At 34.5% G+C, this 17,891-nt stretch overlaps 1 protein-coding gene across 3 annotated transcripts; it reads left to right on the top strand.

Moving 5' to 3' along the window:
• Positions 1-1,417: 1,417 nt before the first annotated feature.
• Positions 1,418-5,020, top strand: LOC131653200 (uncharacterized). 3 transcript variants are annotated; one of them, XM_058923287.1, is made up of 5 exons: positions 1,418-1,729; positions 1,844-1,929; positions 2,757-3,290; positions 3,552-4,079; positions 4,160-5,020. In XM_058923287.1, exons 1-5 carry the CDS (start codon positions 1,528-1,530, stop codon positions 4,721-4,723), a joined length of 1,914 nt encoding a protein of 637 aa, XP_058779270.1. In that variant the 5' UTR covers positions 1,418-1,527; the 3' UTR covers positions 4,724-5,020. The 3 variants fall into 3 exon arrangements, with proteins under 3 accessions (XP_058779270.1, XP_058779269.1, XP_058779268.1); XM_058923286.1 differs by having other exon boundaries at positions 1,838-1,929; positions 4,166-5,020; XM_058923285.1 differs by having other exon boundaries at positions 1,838-1,929; positions 4,160-5,019.
• Positions 5,021-17,891: the final 12,871 nt, after the last annotated feature.

Here is a 17,891-nt window from a genome sequence, read left to right as displayed (position 1 = left end):
TGGTGGTCATGACTAAATTCTTAATTGCTTAACTAATTTCATTTCCCAATGCATCGTTGGCCCCTTCTCGTGTTGGTCTTATAACGGCTTGGAAGTGAGTGCTATAAAGTTAAATTTATAAAGTTTCACAAACAAAATTAATACTTTTGTTCCCCCTAACATTTTTATATAGTATTAATTTTGTATGAACGTAACTCACATATAATCAATTTTGTATTGAACTCACATATATTAAAAATATATTAAAATATAAAAAATATTAAAAATATAAAAAACTATTAAAATATTTTTAATAGTCAATTTTGTATGAACTCACATATATTGAAATATAAAAAACTATTAATATTTTTTATGTTGCATTGATATATTCATGTTTATTATTAGAGTCATCTTAAATTTTTAAAAAGGGAAATTCTGCTGGTTAAGAATTAGGTTAACTCAACCCATGTTTTTCTCAAAAGACAAATTTTTAAATAGTTATTATTTTTGTTAATCATGTGTTTAAGTTTCGTACTAAATAACGCGAGTGTTAAGGGTACTAGAACCCGCTTACAAAAAAAGAGCTCAAACACTCAAGAAAAAAAATTACAAACCAAGTGAAATCTATACTTAATAGATATGATTTAACCGTTGCGATATAAATTTAATTGAATTTATCAAATTTAAAATTCTATTGAATGTAGATTAAAATGAATCAGTACTTTTTTTAAACATTACAATAAAATCAAGTATTCTAAGATGAAGTATTATGAATTATGATTGCAAGGGCCATAAACACCATTTAAAGAAAAATAAGAAACTCATATTTAAAAATATAGATTTTAAATTTATAAGATAGTATTTTATTTATTTATCAATACCAACAAATTTTTTAAATTAATATATAAATATAAACAAATATTTTTAATAAGAATTAAACTCTACCATTTAACTCAACTATCACTTACGAGTTTAACTTCTCCAAGTTTAACTACCCATCCTAAATTTTTAAGATATTGATTACACTACTTTCCAACATAATATTTTTGAAATTGAATTTGGTAAAAAAAAGAATTAACAATAAATTATATACGATTTAATATGATGATTAATTTTTATAGTTTAGTTTTACTCATGATAAAAGTTTATCTATCATCTCTAAAGTGATAAAGGTTTATATTGTTTATTCTTCACCAAATATTCAATTGTACTTTATAGTTTTTTTTTTATCTAAAGATAAAAGTTCAATATACACTCTTTTAAATTTCAAATTTTAATCAATGTTATTATTTTATTTTTTTTCATTTTATTACATCATTCAAAAAGTTTACTATTAAAAAGTACATATTTTTGTATATTGCTAACTTTTAAAAAAAAAGTATACTGTATATGTACTTAATTCCTTACACAGACCCTTTTATACTTCAACAATCCTCTTTTCTTTCTTCTTCATCTACACATACCACAAACTTCTCTTTCTCTCTCTCCTCTTTCTCTCTCACTCTAAGAGTAAAACAAAATATTAATCCACAAAAACTTACCAAAATTATGGGTAAGGAATGGAATTGGATTGGAAAATCATCCAAAAGAAGTGTTATAGTTGAAGAAAACCATGAAACAAAAACAACAACACCTAGTGGATGTATGTGTGCTGTTTTTCAGTTCTTTGATTTTCATCATTTTTCTAACTCAATAAACCATCAACAACAAATCACTTTCAAATCACCTTCTTCTACTACACTCCCAAAAGGTATAATAATAATAAGAATAAAAATGTTTTTTTTATACTTAATGTGTAATTACTTTTTTGTTTCTTTATTTGTCTTTTTCTCTGTTATTTGTTAATGTTGTTGTACAGTTTCAGGTGGTGAAGCTCCTAGGAATAGCTTGGAATCTGAGGATAGCAGTGGTTCAGCTTCTCTATCAAAAGAAGAAAAGTTTAAAATTCCAGTAAGTATATTAATTACTTTCCACTCTTTAAAATGTTCATATTTTATAATATAAAATAAATATTATTTTCACATGTGTAAGAAATTCAAGCGATGTATTAAATATATTTTGTTTAATTTTTAAAAATATTGTCCATTTTTATTTTCGAAAATTTATGTTAGTTATAATTGGTTAGTAAAGAGATGAAAATGTAATGAAAATTTGTAATATAGAGATGAAAGACAATTTACAAAAAAAGAAATATTAGAAATAAATAATTTTTTTGATCTATTTAAATTTTCAAAAAAAATTAGATCCTTTTTTTATATATAACATATTCTTATTTTTAATTTTTTTTAATTTTAAATTTAATTAGAGTTTTAATAATACATTTTAAATAATTTGACTTAAGATTGGATTGAATGATGTGTAATGATTGATATTCATAAACTTGCAGGAAATATTTTTAAAATTTTAATTTTAATTACAAAATTATTTACTTTTATAATTTAAATAAAAATTGAATAATTTATTTATTTTAATGATTCTATATAACTAAAAAATTACATATTTTTTATTTAAATTATGTCACAATAGTTAAAAAAAATTAAAGAATGAACTAAAGCCAATTTTTAATTTGGAGAAAAAAATATAAATTTTTTATTTTTTATATATTTTATATATTAAATTCATTATTTCAAATTCACACTCAGTTGAGTTCTACTTGAGTTTGAGTTTGTTTATTCTGTAAAGTGAGTAATGATGATGTACTAGTAGATAAAGTAATAATTTTGAATTTGACCCTTTATTAATTTTTATTATTTCATTTTTTTTTTAAAATTCAAAAGAATATACAAATCAAAACAAAAAGGAGCAATGGTGGAATATTGACTGATTTGTCCTCAGAAATCAGTACTTCATCATCACCAGGAACAAAGACACCAACTTTGGTAGCAAGATTAATGGGTTTAGATATTCTTCCAAATTCAAATTCACCCTCCTTTTCTTCACCTCTTTCAACATTAAATTCACAAGGCAAGAACATTATTATTCAACATCTTCATCAAGTTAGAACAAAGCAACAACAATTTCAAACCAAATCAAGGAACAGCATTGATGGTAGTGAAACTACAAGAATACCCTCTTCTAGAAAATCAGATTTTGATCTACATAGACTGTCTCTTCAAATCAACAAAGAGAATTATAGTCTAGGTGATGAAGATTTTGAGCTGCCTAGACTCTCATTTTCAAAGAGGAAAATTGATGAGAATAGTTCTAAAAGTTCAAGTCACTATGCTAAGCAAATTGTGAAGCAAGTTAAGGAAAATGTTGTGAGTAGAAAAGTTGGTCAAGACATTACCAACAATCTCAAGAACATGCAGGTGATTCTTCACTATTTTAAATTTTTTAGTAATTAAATCGGTTCTGCTCAATAATTTGACATATTCACACATTTGAAACATCTGCCGCCAGTAAACAAAGATCAAATTATCTATATTTTATATATGTTTTAAAAATAAACCTTCAATTTTAAATAAAATATGGATGTGCTAACCAGATGAATATCCAAGACAATTTAAATTCGACCTTTTATATTTATTTATTTTGTAATGAATTTAAATTTGAGCTAATTTTATTTTTAGGATATCAATATCAAACAAAACACTAGAGTAACCAAGAAGTTACCAAGCAATGATCAATTACAAGGAAGAGAAGAATTTCTAGGACAATTAAGAGTCAAGAAATGTCCTAAAACAACATCATTCAAAGATTCAAACCCTAATTCATCAAGTTCGCCAAGGAGTAGACTCATTGACAACAAACACAAGCCAAACACAACAACAAAAACAACTTCAAAAGACAAAAACACAAAACCAAAAGCTAGTGCATTGAAACAAGAGCAAGAATCAAAGGACAAGAAACTAGTCGCATCAAATTGCAAGAAAGCTACAAATGAAAAGTTTAGTTCAAGATTCAAAAAGCCTCCACAAACATCAGATATAATCGTTCGGCCGACATTGAATTCTCGAGCAAATGACATCAAAAGTAATACCAAATGCAAGAAAATTCAACCATTGTCAAGCAATCTTGTCAACAACATCAATGTTGTTTCAAATGTTGAGACAGAGTCTTCTCCTCTGTCCAACAAAATTCTTCAGAAACAGAAACAGGTACCGATTTCGCATAATTGAGTTTTATATTGTTTGTGTTCATGAAATTTTCTTAGTTTTATATTAAAAATCAAAAACAGTCACAGGTATCTGAAACTCAAGAATCCAAACTCCAAAGGTACAAACCAGAATTTCAGTACATTGCAGAAATCATAAACAAACATGTCACAACAACAAAAACAGTGTCTTTTCACAAATTGTTCTCTTCAACACACTCAATTGACCCATCAATCTTCAACCTTCTCGAACACAATCCCGACGATAAAGATCGAAACTTTACCACTAAAAACCAACTGGGTCAACGTTGGAATCGAAAATTGATGTTTGATTTGGTGGATGAAGTTCTAATGGAGATTTTGAAGCCAAAGAGTAGTGAAAAAAAGCTATGTTTTTCAGATGGATTTTGCGACAATTGGACAGTTATGGAGTTAACAGAGAAAGTTTGGAAAAGGGTTAGGGAATTTCCATGTGCAAAGTGTGAAGTTTTGGATGATATTGATAATTTGATTGAATCAGAAGATATGGAGAAAGTGATCAAGGTTGAAGGTGAAGATGAAACAAAAGGGTTGGTGAGAGAGATTGAGGGGAACATATTAAACACATTGGTGCATGAAACTATTTTGGTTATGTGTATGATTGAATGAATTGCCACTTTAGTTTTTGAATTTATGAAATTTTAAAATCATATTTCAAATTTAAAAGGTAAACTTAGTTGTTAAGAAATGCAAGGATTCTTATACAATTGTCACTTGTATTAGATACAAAAGTAGTAAGTTATACTATTTATTTAATTGTTTTTTATTGGCTATATAACTCTTATGTATCTCATGATGTAATTAATATTACTTCATTATTAATATAATTTTGATGTTAAGTTTTCTCCATTTTTTTTTTATCAATGATTCATATCAAGAATTCGGATTTTTTTGGGGTGAGAATTTGGAGGTACGACTGTCTAAGTCTAAGTATACTTACTAAAAACAAAATTGAACATCTAAGTAGTAAGATATATTTTCTTTTAATGAATTTAACTGAATTACACCGACGGTGTGAAGAAGTTTTACACCGTTAATAAATTATAAAATTTAATTGGAATATACTGACGGTGTAATGTTAATTTGTTGGAAGTGTTTGACTTTTTTTATTTTAAAGTAATATAATTGAGTGGTTGTGATGTATTGATAATGTAAAATTTTTTACATTGACAATGCATATCAATTAAACTCTAAATGATAACCATTAAATTTTCATAGATGCTTGATTTTTTTTTTCTTTAATGACATATAAAATAATACTTGTGAATGATTATAAATGCGCTAACGGTATACAATATTTTACATTGACAGTGCATAATAATTATTCTCTTGCTGAATTCATGTTACATTTAAAATTAACGAAAATATTATTTATTCACATTTATATTGTTCTAGAATAAAAACATGATGATATCTTGATGAACTATGGAGATGCTTTTAATGAGGTGATGACAGTTTTCTTGTGACTGGGAGAGTACTTGCAAAGAGATTAATCATTAGAAGTTGATATGATTGAAATTAAAATTTGCAAGTATGACTTGAATTGTACATAGGTGTAAATAAGGGTCACACTTATATAAGAGAGGAAGTTACAATGTCTTTAGATTGTCTGACGCGGAGAGCGTGTGGATGTTGGATAAAGATCAACGACTCCGATGGAGTGAAAAACACGCTTTTGTGCGGTTCTATATGGTGTAGGTCTACATGTGCGACGTTGTGGTGATTGGGTTGGTCTTTATGGATTGTTGGCCAACCTGAACCAATAGCATCCCCCCTAAAATCCTTGTAATAAACCATAATGTGAGATTTGGTGATGTGGTAATAAGTGAGGTTGGCCCAAATATGTGAGCTTTGGTAACCTTTTTCGTTAAGAAGACGCTCTATGGTGGCCTTGCTAAGTGGGAGTAGTTACCATGGGAAACTCGCACAATAAATGCATTTTGCGATAACAAATTTTTTTTAGTAGACGAGGTCGTGTTTCCCAAGCATGTAGGGGAAAGATGACACATTTAGGCGCACACGAATGCACTCAAATGTAGTTATTGAATTGAGATGTCATATGAACTATTGGGTGGAACTTTGAGCTTTGAATGTATATGGATTATTGATGTTATCTCCCAATGTGAATTTAAAGAGGGAATCTTTGTTTTATTTTTGTTTTTCATATCCTTTATTTCAAGGTGTTATACCCCAAAATTTGCCCACTTCTTTTTTCAGGAAAGTTTCAATATGAAAATTAAGAGTCTCATATAAACACGGATTTTTTCAAAATATCCTGACATATGAAGAACTTGGTTTTCAGAATTTTTCTTACACAGTAACTTGGCTTACAGTGGAATTTATTCTTACGCAAACGCCAAATACTGTTCTTTACTTCACAAATACTATTTATTTATTTTACAGATAAATAGTACTAACACAGTTCATGCAGGGTTAAATCTTCTTGCAGGCGCAAAAGCAGGAAACTCACACTGTACTGGTAACAATTGTTTTTGTTTTCCCACTAACTTTTGTGCTATATTCCATTATTTTCAAAATCTTTTCAAATCTATCCTTTCAAATTCAAATCTCAACTTTATCCTATCCATCTCTCTTTTCCCAACAATACCTTACACTTTCTTTCAAATCTCACTACCACTCAAATTTCCTTTTGTACGGAATCACATCATTCCCCAACGTCTCTATCATCTTTCCATTCTATAAATACCTCTCATTCTTCCCACAAATCTCACATCAAATTCTAAATCATCTTTCAAATTTCTACTTCATCATCCATTTTCTTTCTTCTTTCCTAGCAAGAATGGCAAAATGGATAGAGACACTGTTTCTTACAGTCATCACCATTGCTACGGTGATCATGACTTTCTTCTGCCTACACAGTCCTGAGAAGTGTGGACCTGCAATGGTTGCATTCCCAATCCTCTACATGTTATTGATCATAGCATGGTTCATCAACCGTCATTTTTAAAGTTTGCCGTGTTTCTTATTTTCTTAAACGTACCGTCTATTCATCGTACTGTTCAATAGTATGTAATATTTATACTGTCAGTATTAAATGTTGTACTATTTGTCATAATATTGCTTAATTACTAAGATAATATTTTGTGTGTTTCTGCCAGTCAAATATTTCTATTTCTGTGCATTTAACAATTTTCAGGTTATTATCGGTAATTTTGCCCGCATACCGTAAATATCAGTTATTTATTATGTTTCTGTTTTCTAACAAGTCATGTAAATAAATTTTCATGCTTCACACCAAACAAAAACAAAAATAACAACAAAAAAAAAAAAAAAGAAAATTAACTTTGACGGTTGATTTTTCACTTTAACTGCTGCTTCAGTACACGAACAGTCGGTTGACAGACAAACTGCAGACAGTACAATTCACAGTGATTTGTACAATCAATCAAATCAATCATTCACAATTCAAATTTCCAAGATTTTTGTGTTAGAAGTCTTCTGAATATCACATGATTAGCAGAAACTCAACACTGCACAAAAATCAGGTACGCTTAACTGCCTCCTATACAGACAGTCCCTAATCAGGGTTTTTCTTGTTTTAACAGGAGCAACAAGTTTTGAGAGCTCAAATGGATTTCATATACATCCATACATCTCAAAGTACCATCATACAAATTTTCAAACTTCAATTCACTCAGACGCACCGTCAGCAGCTCAAACAGTCAACAGACGACCCGTTTGACCAAAAAAGTCAACTGACAGTCAAAAATGAAATTTTTTGTCAAAGTCCATATTTTGTCAAAGGATTCAACATTTGATCATTGGATGATCACAATTCATCAAGGAAAGATCAAAAATCAACAAAACCCTAAGATTCAAAATTAGGGTTTTTGCCTGAAAAGTCAACTCAACTTTGACTGATCATAACTCTCTCATCCTTCATCCAAAAAATGTCAACCAAAGCTCATTTTGAAGGAAATTCAATTATCTTTCAAATGCAATTGATCCCATGGTCATAGCATTCACCATTTGAAAAATATGGCCAAAGACATTACAGGTCATTTTCAAAGTCAACAAAAAGACACTTTTTTCAAATGGACACACAAGGAGAACCAAAAATCATTTTGGTATGAGACCAAAGACATTGGTTAGAGGACTCTTTGAGGTTTCCAAAAAGTGCAAGATCTCCTTCATATGACAAAAATTGAAGGATTTACACCTTGTTGAAGTTGGTTAAATTTTGGGAAAATGCATGAAATCAACATTGCTCAAAAATGTTTTTTTTCCAAATGAGTCCAAGTTTTTATGGTCCAAACATCTTTGCCATGTTACTATGGGCCTCCCACGACCAAGACAAAGCCCACATCTCTATTGGCCATTTTTTGCATAATTTTATCTTACTTTAAGATTAAAATTAAAAGGAAAATGCATGGATAATGGTTGCTTGGCCTCCAAGTATGACTCACTTCAAGGAATCTTCATTTTTTCTGCAAGAATTGAAGAGCAAGACAAGAGCATTGAATGGAGTCAAGCTTGGTCAACAATTCAAAGATTTTTAATATTTTAAAAATCAAACTTTCAACAAAGACAACAAAGCTTCTTAGCTTGAGTTCCAAGCAACTTTGGGCTATAAAAGAAGCATCATACTTCAGCAAAAGGGGGGACACACGAAATAGGGCAAGAGTATAGCAAGAAATATCACAAAAATTCTCAAAATTTGCATATACTTTGTAATTTTCAAATTCAAATTTCCAATCAATATCAATACCAATAAACACTTCTAATCATCTCCTCAAACATTATAGAGTAAGATTGAGCTCTAAATATAGACATATGAGAGTCGTATAAAGCACTTAAAGCTCTTCATGTACATATGAGTTTTATTTTCGTTTTTGTATATGCAACTAATTTCACTGCAAACTAACCACCCTAACATCCTTATGGGGACCTATATGTGTGATCTGGGCCTTAGCATGAGTGTTCCAACGTGAGGATCAGGCTCCACCATTAAAACGAGTCCATGAGTGTTTAAGCTTCATCTTCTTCGTATCCATAGCTAGGAGCTTCAAACCTTAAAACAAATGACATATTTGGATTCAGGACACTCTAATTAGTGGATCTGGGTCACTTGTTTCTATTGCTAACTCGTATTTTTTGCAGGTTCATAGGTTGTTAAAAAACTGGAATTTTAACGTCCAAATAGGGGAGGTTAAAAACCCCCGCTATTTGAAGCTGAAAACCTCACTTCTGGAGGTTGAAGACGACCACGCGTCCAAGCGTGGTTCGTCTGACTTTTCAGCGCGCCAAGGTGGCCCTTCCCTCAAATCTTATTCGCTGGTCAATCCAGCGTGGGCCCCTGCAAAGACTTTGAATCCCCTTGGATTCAATGTACACCATCATACCATGCACCTACAAATCTGTGCCCTTGGATCAATCTCAAAGCCAATCCAACGCCTCACACATGCAAGCTCACCATGCTCCTTCATTAATTGCCACACCAGATCAGTATCCTTATATTTTTAATTTTATTTTCTATTTTTATTTTAGTTTCTTTGATAAATTAATTAAAAATAGTTAAAAACTTCCAAAAATTCCACAAAAAATATTTTAAACTTCTAAAATAATATATTATTTTATGAAACAAAAATATTTTATTTTTCTTCAAAATTTCAATATTTTTCATAATTAATTAGTATGTATTTGTATATTTGCTTATTAATTATTTTAATTAGTCAAAAAATCATAAAAAAAATTGTTCTTTGTGTTAAATATTGTTTATATATCATAAACTAATTTTGTACATATTTAGGATAATTTTCTCTTTAAGTTTTAATTATTTGTGTAATTATTTGCATAATTATGTTTTGATTAACTTAAAATATCCAAAAACAAATTTCAAAAATTCCAAAAAAATTAGTTTTGTTCTAAAATCAATTAACAAACATTTTGTACATATTTTTAAACTTATTTGCTAGGTTTAATCATATTTCCATCTTTTCTTTATTTTAAATTAATTAATAATGCATTAATTATATTTAAAATAAATCACAAAAATACAAAAATATGCCTTTTATTTCTTGCAATTTAAAATTCCTAGATAAATGTATAGGATGTCAAATTCATGTAAATAGGCTAGTTTACATTTCCCGCACAATCGATGTAATAGCGTAGATTTACTTTCTGCACTTTACATTTCCGCATTTTAATTTCCAGCACCCATATAAACTGCGTGTATGTCAAAGATAAAACTGAACCGTCAGATCACTAACTTCAAAGATAAATATCTGAATTCAATCACAATCACATTTGCACCTCCTAGGGTAACCCCTTTTCACTCTTTTCAAAATCAAAGTTACATTTCTACTGTTTCGAGTACAAAATCGAACCTTTTGTTTATATCCGACGAATGGATAGATTTTTAAAGGGAACAAGGATAAAGACCTCCTAACTCAGGGTAGACCTCCTAGTTTGCTTGCTCAAAATCAAAACAAACAAAATTCTCATACACTGTTGTTTTTTTAAAACGAATTTTCCAAAAGACAATATTTTGTATACATCCAAACACGGATCATTACAAAATTAACGATCTTTTCAAAACATCTTTCGAAAGATAAACAAGCATTTGTATATATCCGCACAAGGATCATTACAAATTCTATTTGCAAAGGTATTTCAAAAACACAGGTAAAGCATTCCGAATCAATTGAAAAGTAAAGCAAATGAGCTAAGCAAACTAAAGAGCCCATGGATAACCATGGATACAAAGGGTGCTAACACCTTCCCTTTGTATAACCTACCCCCTTACCCAGAATCTCTCAAAGGTCTTTTTTCTGTTTCTTTTATAAACCTTTCCTTCATTGGATAAAATAAAAGGTCGGTGGCGACTCTGTAAACTTTTTCAAAAGTGACGCGAAAGCGTCCGATCGACAAAAAAGAGTCAGTTCACGTATCCCACCCACGGAGGGGTATGGCCCGAAAGGACGGTCCACAGAACTGGCGACTCTGCTGGGGACTACAAATTCAAAATGTTTTCAAAAGGGGTTACCTTTAGAGTATAGATCATTTCGATGTTTTCAAATGTTTGATCTGATTGCTTTACTTTTCACAGGTTTGCTTGGGTACTTTGCTTGTGTGAAAGATTCTAACCCGAATCTCGAGATACCTTAAGTATATGACAATAGACCAAGGAAACTGTACGGCATGTACCGATACGGTTGATCTGGTAGTCATCGTTAGTGTGATACTTTGGTTTATACTGATGTCCCTTGAAAGCGATCAAGGAGTATATTAGGCTTCCGAAGTGTCATTAACACTAATTTGTCTTAGAACCTTTTAGTTGAACTTGACTTGTGGCCTATTAAGTGGCTAGCTTTGAAATTGATCGAAGCTAGTTATCCTCGAGGAATATTCTTGATCGGCCGTCCGAGCGCCGTATTGAGATGTTGTCTCCAAGGATCATAGAACCCGAATACTATTCTAGGACAGGTTTTCAACCAACTCAACTTCAGAGGGGAGGGTATCACCTATCAACCTCATGCAAGCCTTTAAACCTAAGGCTATTGTTTGATTTGTTTTTGTGTGCCACATGTTTGCATCATAAACACATCATTTTTCACTACACATTTCAAGGATCAAAGAGTTTACTTTTGTTTTTGCAGGTAATGGCTCCCGCCACCAGAGATTACATCCGAATCAATATCTCAACGGTGCCATCTGAACTCAAAGACTTGGTAGCAGAATTCCCCAGGAATGCTCAATTCACTGAAAAGCATGGTCACCTACTCCATTTGGTTACCTCAAAGTTTGAAGAAGACATGATACGGGTCCTGTTCCAGTTCTTCGACCCTGAACATCATTGCTTCACATTTCCTGATTACCAGTTGGTACCCACTTTGGAAGAATTCTCTGAATTAATTGGATTACCAATCCGAGATCAATTACCTTTCACTGGTTTAGAAAGAAAACCAAAACCTGAAGTCATTGCTGCTGCTTTACATCTGCAAAAGTCAGAAATCAAATCCAATTGGGAAACAAAGAGTGGAGTTGAGGGTTTGCTTGCCAAATTCTTACTGGAAAAGGCTCGACTACTGCTAGAAAACAAAAGTTATCCAGCTTTTGAAGAAGTTATGGCTCTTTTGATCTATGGGTTGGTTTTGTTCCCTAATTCCGACCAGTTCATAAGTGTACACATCATCAACCTTTTCCTAATTCGCAACCCGGTACCAACATTGCTGGGAGACATCCTACACTCTCTACACACTCGTACCACGAAGAAGCGAGGAACTCTCATGTGCTGTATACCACTGCTGGCTAGGTGGTTTACATGTCATCTTCCCCGATCAGTACTGAGAAATGAACAAAGAGCACAATGGTCTTACAGAATCATGTCTTTATCTCATTCAGATATCCGATGGAACAACTTCTTTCAAAGAGACATTACTATCATTGATCATTGTGGAGAATACCCTAACGTGCCACTCCTTGGCATTAAAGGAGGTATCACTTACAATCCCTCTCTAGCTCTACGCCAATTCGGATATGCAAGAAGCAACGGTCCTCATGACATGATTATCCGTGGCATTGTGTTTGATTACGAGAATGATTCTCACAGACACCGACGAAGATTCATACAGGCTTGGGACAGTGTCTATAGAATAGAAAGCAAAACTCTGGGGCAATGGAATTCTATTCCTATGGAACTTTACCTCAGATGGGTGCGTACTCATGCTCAAAAACTCATGATGCCCTATCCCGCTGTTCTACCTGTGACTATCGAATCAGAAGTCGAAGGTTACGAACCTCAAGTTATTCTACACCCGGATATGCCAACTGACTTGGAAGAGTTGCAAAAATCCTGGGTTCAACTCAAAGAGGAAAGAGACACCTTCAAAGAACACTGTCAGGACTATGAGAGAAGGCTATTCGAGCTCACCAGACAGCTTCAAGAAGAACAAAGAATCAACGCATTCCTGGGGACAAAGAAAAAGCGCCCACGGGAGACCTGAAAGATCATTTATTTTATTTTCTGTCTTGTAAGCCCAAATGAGGCAAAGAAAAAAGAATAAATTGATTAACTAACGTTTGTTGCTTCTTTAACAAATCTAGACTCTATGATCCTTGAAAACATTGCACTGCATACACATTGCATTTCATACATTGCATTTCATACATTGCATTCATATACATTGCATACACATCGCATACATGGCATCCAGTCATACACATTTCATAACAGGTTCTCATGACGGGTTTCTCATCTCTTCGCTGTTTATTTCAGTCAGAAGAGATGGAATCTGAGGCAAGCATCAAGAATCTCGAAGTACAGAATGCCCAAGTTCAAGTGGCAATTCTGGAACTGGCAAAGGGGCAACAAGAGCTGAAAGCCCTGATACTCAAGAAGAAGAAGAAGCCCAAAGAATCTGCAGGCTTGAGTTACCTGAGAAGGAAGATCAAGATCCCTGTCAAAAAGATCAAAAAGCCACCAATCCCTGAAATAGTCGGTGATGGTGAACAAGAAGATAATCAAAGCAACCAGGGTTCTGCTAAACCCTCTCTCTCTTCAAATGAAGAAGAAGATCATTCTGGAGACGAACAGGATGATGACAAATACCAACAGTTGGAGGATCGTATGAAAGCTATGGAAATACAAAAAATACCTGGCTTAGATTTCAATGATCTGGGACTCGTGTCGGATGTTGTCATCCCTCCAAAATTCAAAGTTCCAACCTTTGCAAAGTATGATGGAGTTTCTTGTCCAAAACTACATTTGAGATCTTATGTGAGGAAGATACAACCTCATACAACAGATAACAAATTGTGGATTCACTTTTTCCAAGAAAGTCTGTCGGGTACACAACTCGAATGGTACTACCAGCTAGAAAATACCAAGGTTCATACTTGGGAAGAATTAGCTGCTGCTTTTTACAAACAGTACCAATACAATGCTGATCTTACACCCACTCGTACTCAATTGCGAGGCATGTCTATGGGACCAAAAGAAAGTTTCAAAGAATATGCACAAAAGTGGAGAGATATGGCTGGAAGGGTTCAACCACCCTTATCTGATCGCGAACTAGTCGACATGTTCATGGGCACTTTAACTGGCCCTTTCTATAGCCATTTGCTGGGAAGTTCATCATCAGGTTTCACTGACTTGATACTAACCGGAGAACGTGTCGAAAGCGGCATTCGAAATGGAAAAATTCAAGTAGGATCCTCCTCTGGTACTACAAAAAGGCCCATCAGAAATGAGGTCAATACAGCGCAAATTCAGACAAGTCACAAAAGTGATCAGCATCAATCTGTAGGGGCAGTTATGATCTCCGCATCTGCACCTCAAAAAGATCAACAGCCAAAATATACGCATCGACCAGATGCACCAAGAAGAACTTTCACCAAAATCAACATGCCAATCTCTCAGGCATTGCAGCACTTGCTTAAAGCGGATCTGATCACATTAAGGGGTCCTCCGAAGAATGTCAATACTTCTTCTCTGAATTATCGCCCTGATGCAACATGTGCCTATCATTCAAACTGTCCAGGACATGACGCAGATCACTGCTGGGCCCTGAAAAACAAAATCCAAGACATGATAGATGCTGGAGAAATTGAGTTCGATCCTCCAGAAACTCCAAATGTCATCACAGCACCTATGCCAAAGCATGACAAAACTGTTAATGCTATCATAGACACAGTTTACATTTATGATGTGAACGAAGTATCAATTCCACTCCTCGAAGTCAAAAGAAAGTTCATCCAAGCTGGTTACTTTCCAGGTTGTGATCCCGACTGCTTTTATTGCTCACGCCAACCCAATGGTTGTGAAAATCTAAAGATGGGAATTCAAAAATACATGGATCGCCGTATCATTATGTTTGAGAGGCTCCCTTCTATGGACATGTTGGGCAAAGTCTTTGCCAACGGGATAAGAATGGAAGACGTCTCAGTGATCTCCAGCTTACCATTCAGAATCTCTACCAAGGCTCCATTCAAACTTTCTGCTACACTCAAAGTGGCATCAGTGGTCATTGTTAGACCAACTCCATTTCCATACTCCTCAGACAAAGCTGTCCCATGGGGACATGACACTAATGTTTACATTCATGGAGTTAAGCAGGATCCCTCGACTAAAGAGGACGCAACACTAACTACTTCAGCTGTAAGTAACATTGCAGGCACTAGCAAGATCACGAGAAGTGGAAGAATCTTTTCACCAGAAATTTCTCCAAATATTGCTGCTAGTCCAATCCAGGTTCCAATTCCTATTCCAGATATCAACACTCGAGGCAAAGAGCCACTGATCGAACCAGTTCAAAATCCGGTAGAGATCACTGCTGAGGATCCATCAAAGCAAGAAATGGACGAAATATTGAAAATCATCTGCAAAAGTGATTACAATATCGTCGAACAACTGGGGCATACTGCTTCAAAAATCTCAATGCTATCTCTGCTAAAATATTCAGAAGCTCATGCTAAAGCTCTAATGAAGTTCCTTCAAGCTGCGCATGTGCCTCAAGAAATCCCAATCGACCAATTTGAGAATTGTGTCGCCAGTCTTACAGTGCCCAACGGTCTTGGTTTCTCTGATGTGGATCTAACTCCTGCTGGAAGAAATCACAACAAGGCCCTGCACATCTCTATCGAATGCAACGGCACCACTCTGTCTCATGTGCTAATAGACAATGGTTCCTCTCTAAACGTGTTACCAAAGGTAATACTGGAAAAACTTGACTTCAAAGGAGTTGTGCTACAACCAAGTGATGTGGTTGTAAGAGCCTTCGATGGGTCAACAAGAACGGTGTACGGAGAAGTTAAGCTCCCAATCAGAGTGGGCTCTCAAACTTTCGATGTTATCTTTTCCGTAATAGACGTTCTTCCAACATACTCCTGTTTACTAGGACGCCCTTGGATACATGGGGCAAACGCTGTAACTTCTACCCTGCATCAGAAGTTAAAATACCCAGTAAAAGGAAAGGTTGTCACAGTCTATGGCGAAGAAGAATATATGGTCAGTCACTTGAGCAACGACAAGTATGTTGAGATGGAGGGCGAATCCATCGAAACTCCGTATCAAGCTTTTGAGGTTGTATCTCCAGATATCTCTACCACCAAGCATATTCCTGCTACTCCAGCTACAACTATGGCTTCTCTCAAAGATGCCAAAGCCATGATTGAACAGGGTGATCGCACAGTATGGGGACAACTCCCTGATATACCCTACAAGTCCGACAAGCTAGGTCTGGGCTATAATGGTGAAAATCAAAAGAATGATCAAAATCCTCGCTCTGAAGGGTTAATATCACACTTCGCCAGCCAAGAAGTAAACGCCATTGATGATGAAGGGACATACTTGAACCACATCATTCAGCCATATCCAGACGAAATTCCACCCATTACCATGGGAATGTGGGATGCTGTGGGAGGACCAAATGACGGTTACAACTACCAGTATATCACACCTCAGAATTCTTACATTGCTCTGGAAGATCTTACTCCAACAGAAGAGGGTAATCAAAATGACGGAAGTATCACAAGTCCCGTCACTCAGCAATATCAAAATCCACCCAAAGAAGTATGGGACACGCTAGGAGAACCCAGCGGCAAATACGACTATATGGTGAAATATTCCGCTCCTCCGAGCTTTTCAACTCCCATCAAAGACATTGTCCCGACTGGATGGGACGAACAGTACGACGACAACTTCGCTCTTGAAGAAGCCAGAAAGATGCCAAACAACGAAGGTTATTTTCTGTCACAGTACACTCCTTATCAGGATGCACAAGTCTCTATTCAAAACATCATTCCTACTGCATGGGACGGCCTTATCAAGCATCTCGCTCAGCCAATAGAGGGACCTCCACCTGGATTCTCATATCCAACAAATCATCCAACTTATCCTGAGGAATTACCTACGCATTTTCCCACTAGCGGAATCAATGCTACGGAAGACGAAAAGAACAACTGCAACTGGAACAGATGGGTGCTCCCTGCTAACAACGGTGGATTGAACAACTGGAAAGCAGAGGATGTGATCTCCTTTGATCAGGAGTAAATGCCATTTCCTGTTTTCTTTGTGTATATTGTGCAAAGATAAAAGTGGTTCCTGAACAATCGAACCATGAGCTTGAAAGCCGTGTGCCTTAGCACAACGGTCCTTCTATAAAAAGGGTTTGTCATATCATGATTATGTGCATTCAATAAAATCATGGGATGCTTGCATGTTCAAAATTTTGTGATCCTTTTTCTTTCTTTATTCGCTTTCAAATAGCTATGTTTTTCTCTTCATACACACTCACATATCTACCATGCAGATTCACATACACGCTGGATCCAGTCAATAACGACTCTGCTATTGCCCGTCATGACTTTGAAAATCCGATCTACCAAACTGAGGACGAAAGTGAGGAAGATTATGAAGTGCCAAGAGAAATTGCAAGACTTCTAGAACAAGAAGAAAAAGCCATACAGCCTCATGAGGAGCCGATTGAGGTCATCAACTTGGGCAGTGACGAAGAAAAGAAAGAGGTCAGAATTGGGGCTGACTTAGAAAACAGTGTCAAGCAAAGACTGATTCAATTGTTGCAAGACTACGCCGAGATATTCGCCTGGTCTTATCAAGATATGCCTGGCCTTGACACGGACATTGTAGTTCATCGCCTGCCAATCAAAGAAGGAAGCACTCCGGTCAAACAGAGACTGCGAAGGAGTAAGCCTGATATGTCAAAAAAGATCAAAGACGAGGTTGAAAAACAATTCAATGCCGGATTCCTAAAAGTTGTAAGTTATCCTCCTTGGATAGCTAACATCGTGCCTGTAC

Source organism: Vicia villosa, linkage group LG2 (genome assembly GCF_029867415.1).
Source record: "Vicia villosa cultivar HV-30 ecotype Madison, WI linkage group LG2, Vvil1.0, whole genome shotgun sequence".
Lineage (NCBI taxonomy): Eukaryota > Viridiplantae > Streptophyta > Magnoliopsida > Fabales > Fabaceae > Vicia > Vicia villosa.
This window is presented reverse-complemented; position numbering and strand designations above follow the sequence as displayed.

Bases quoted from the DNA above. Each gene is read 5' to 3' on its own strand.
- LOC131653200 (XM_058923285.1), top strand. From the start codon at position 1,528: ATGGGTAAGGAATGGAATTGGATTGGAAAATCATCCAAAAGAAGTGTT. The intron at 3,291-3,551 runs GTGATTCTTCAC...TTTTATTTTTAG, and splicing joins ACAATCTCAAGAACATGCAG to GATATCAATATCAAACAAAA. The intron at 4,080-4,159 runs GTACCGATTTCG...AATCAAAAACAG, and splicing joins TTCTTCAGAAACAGAAACAG to TCACAGGTATCTGAAACTCA.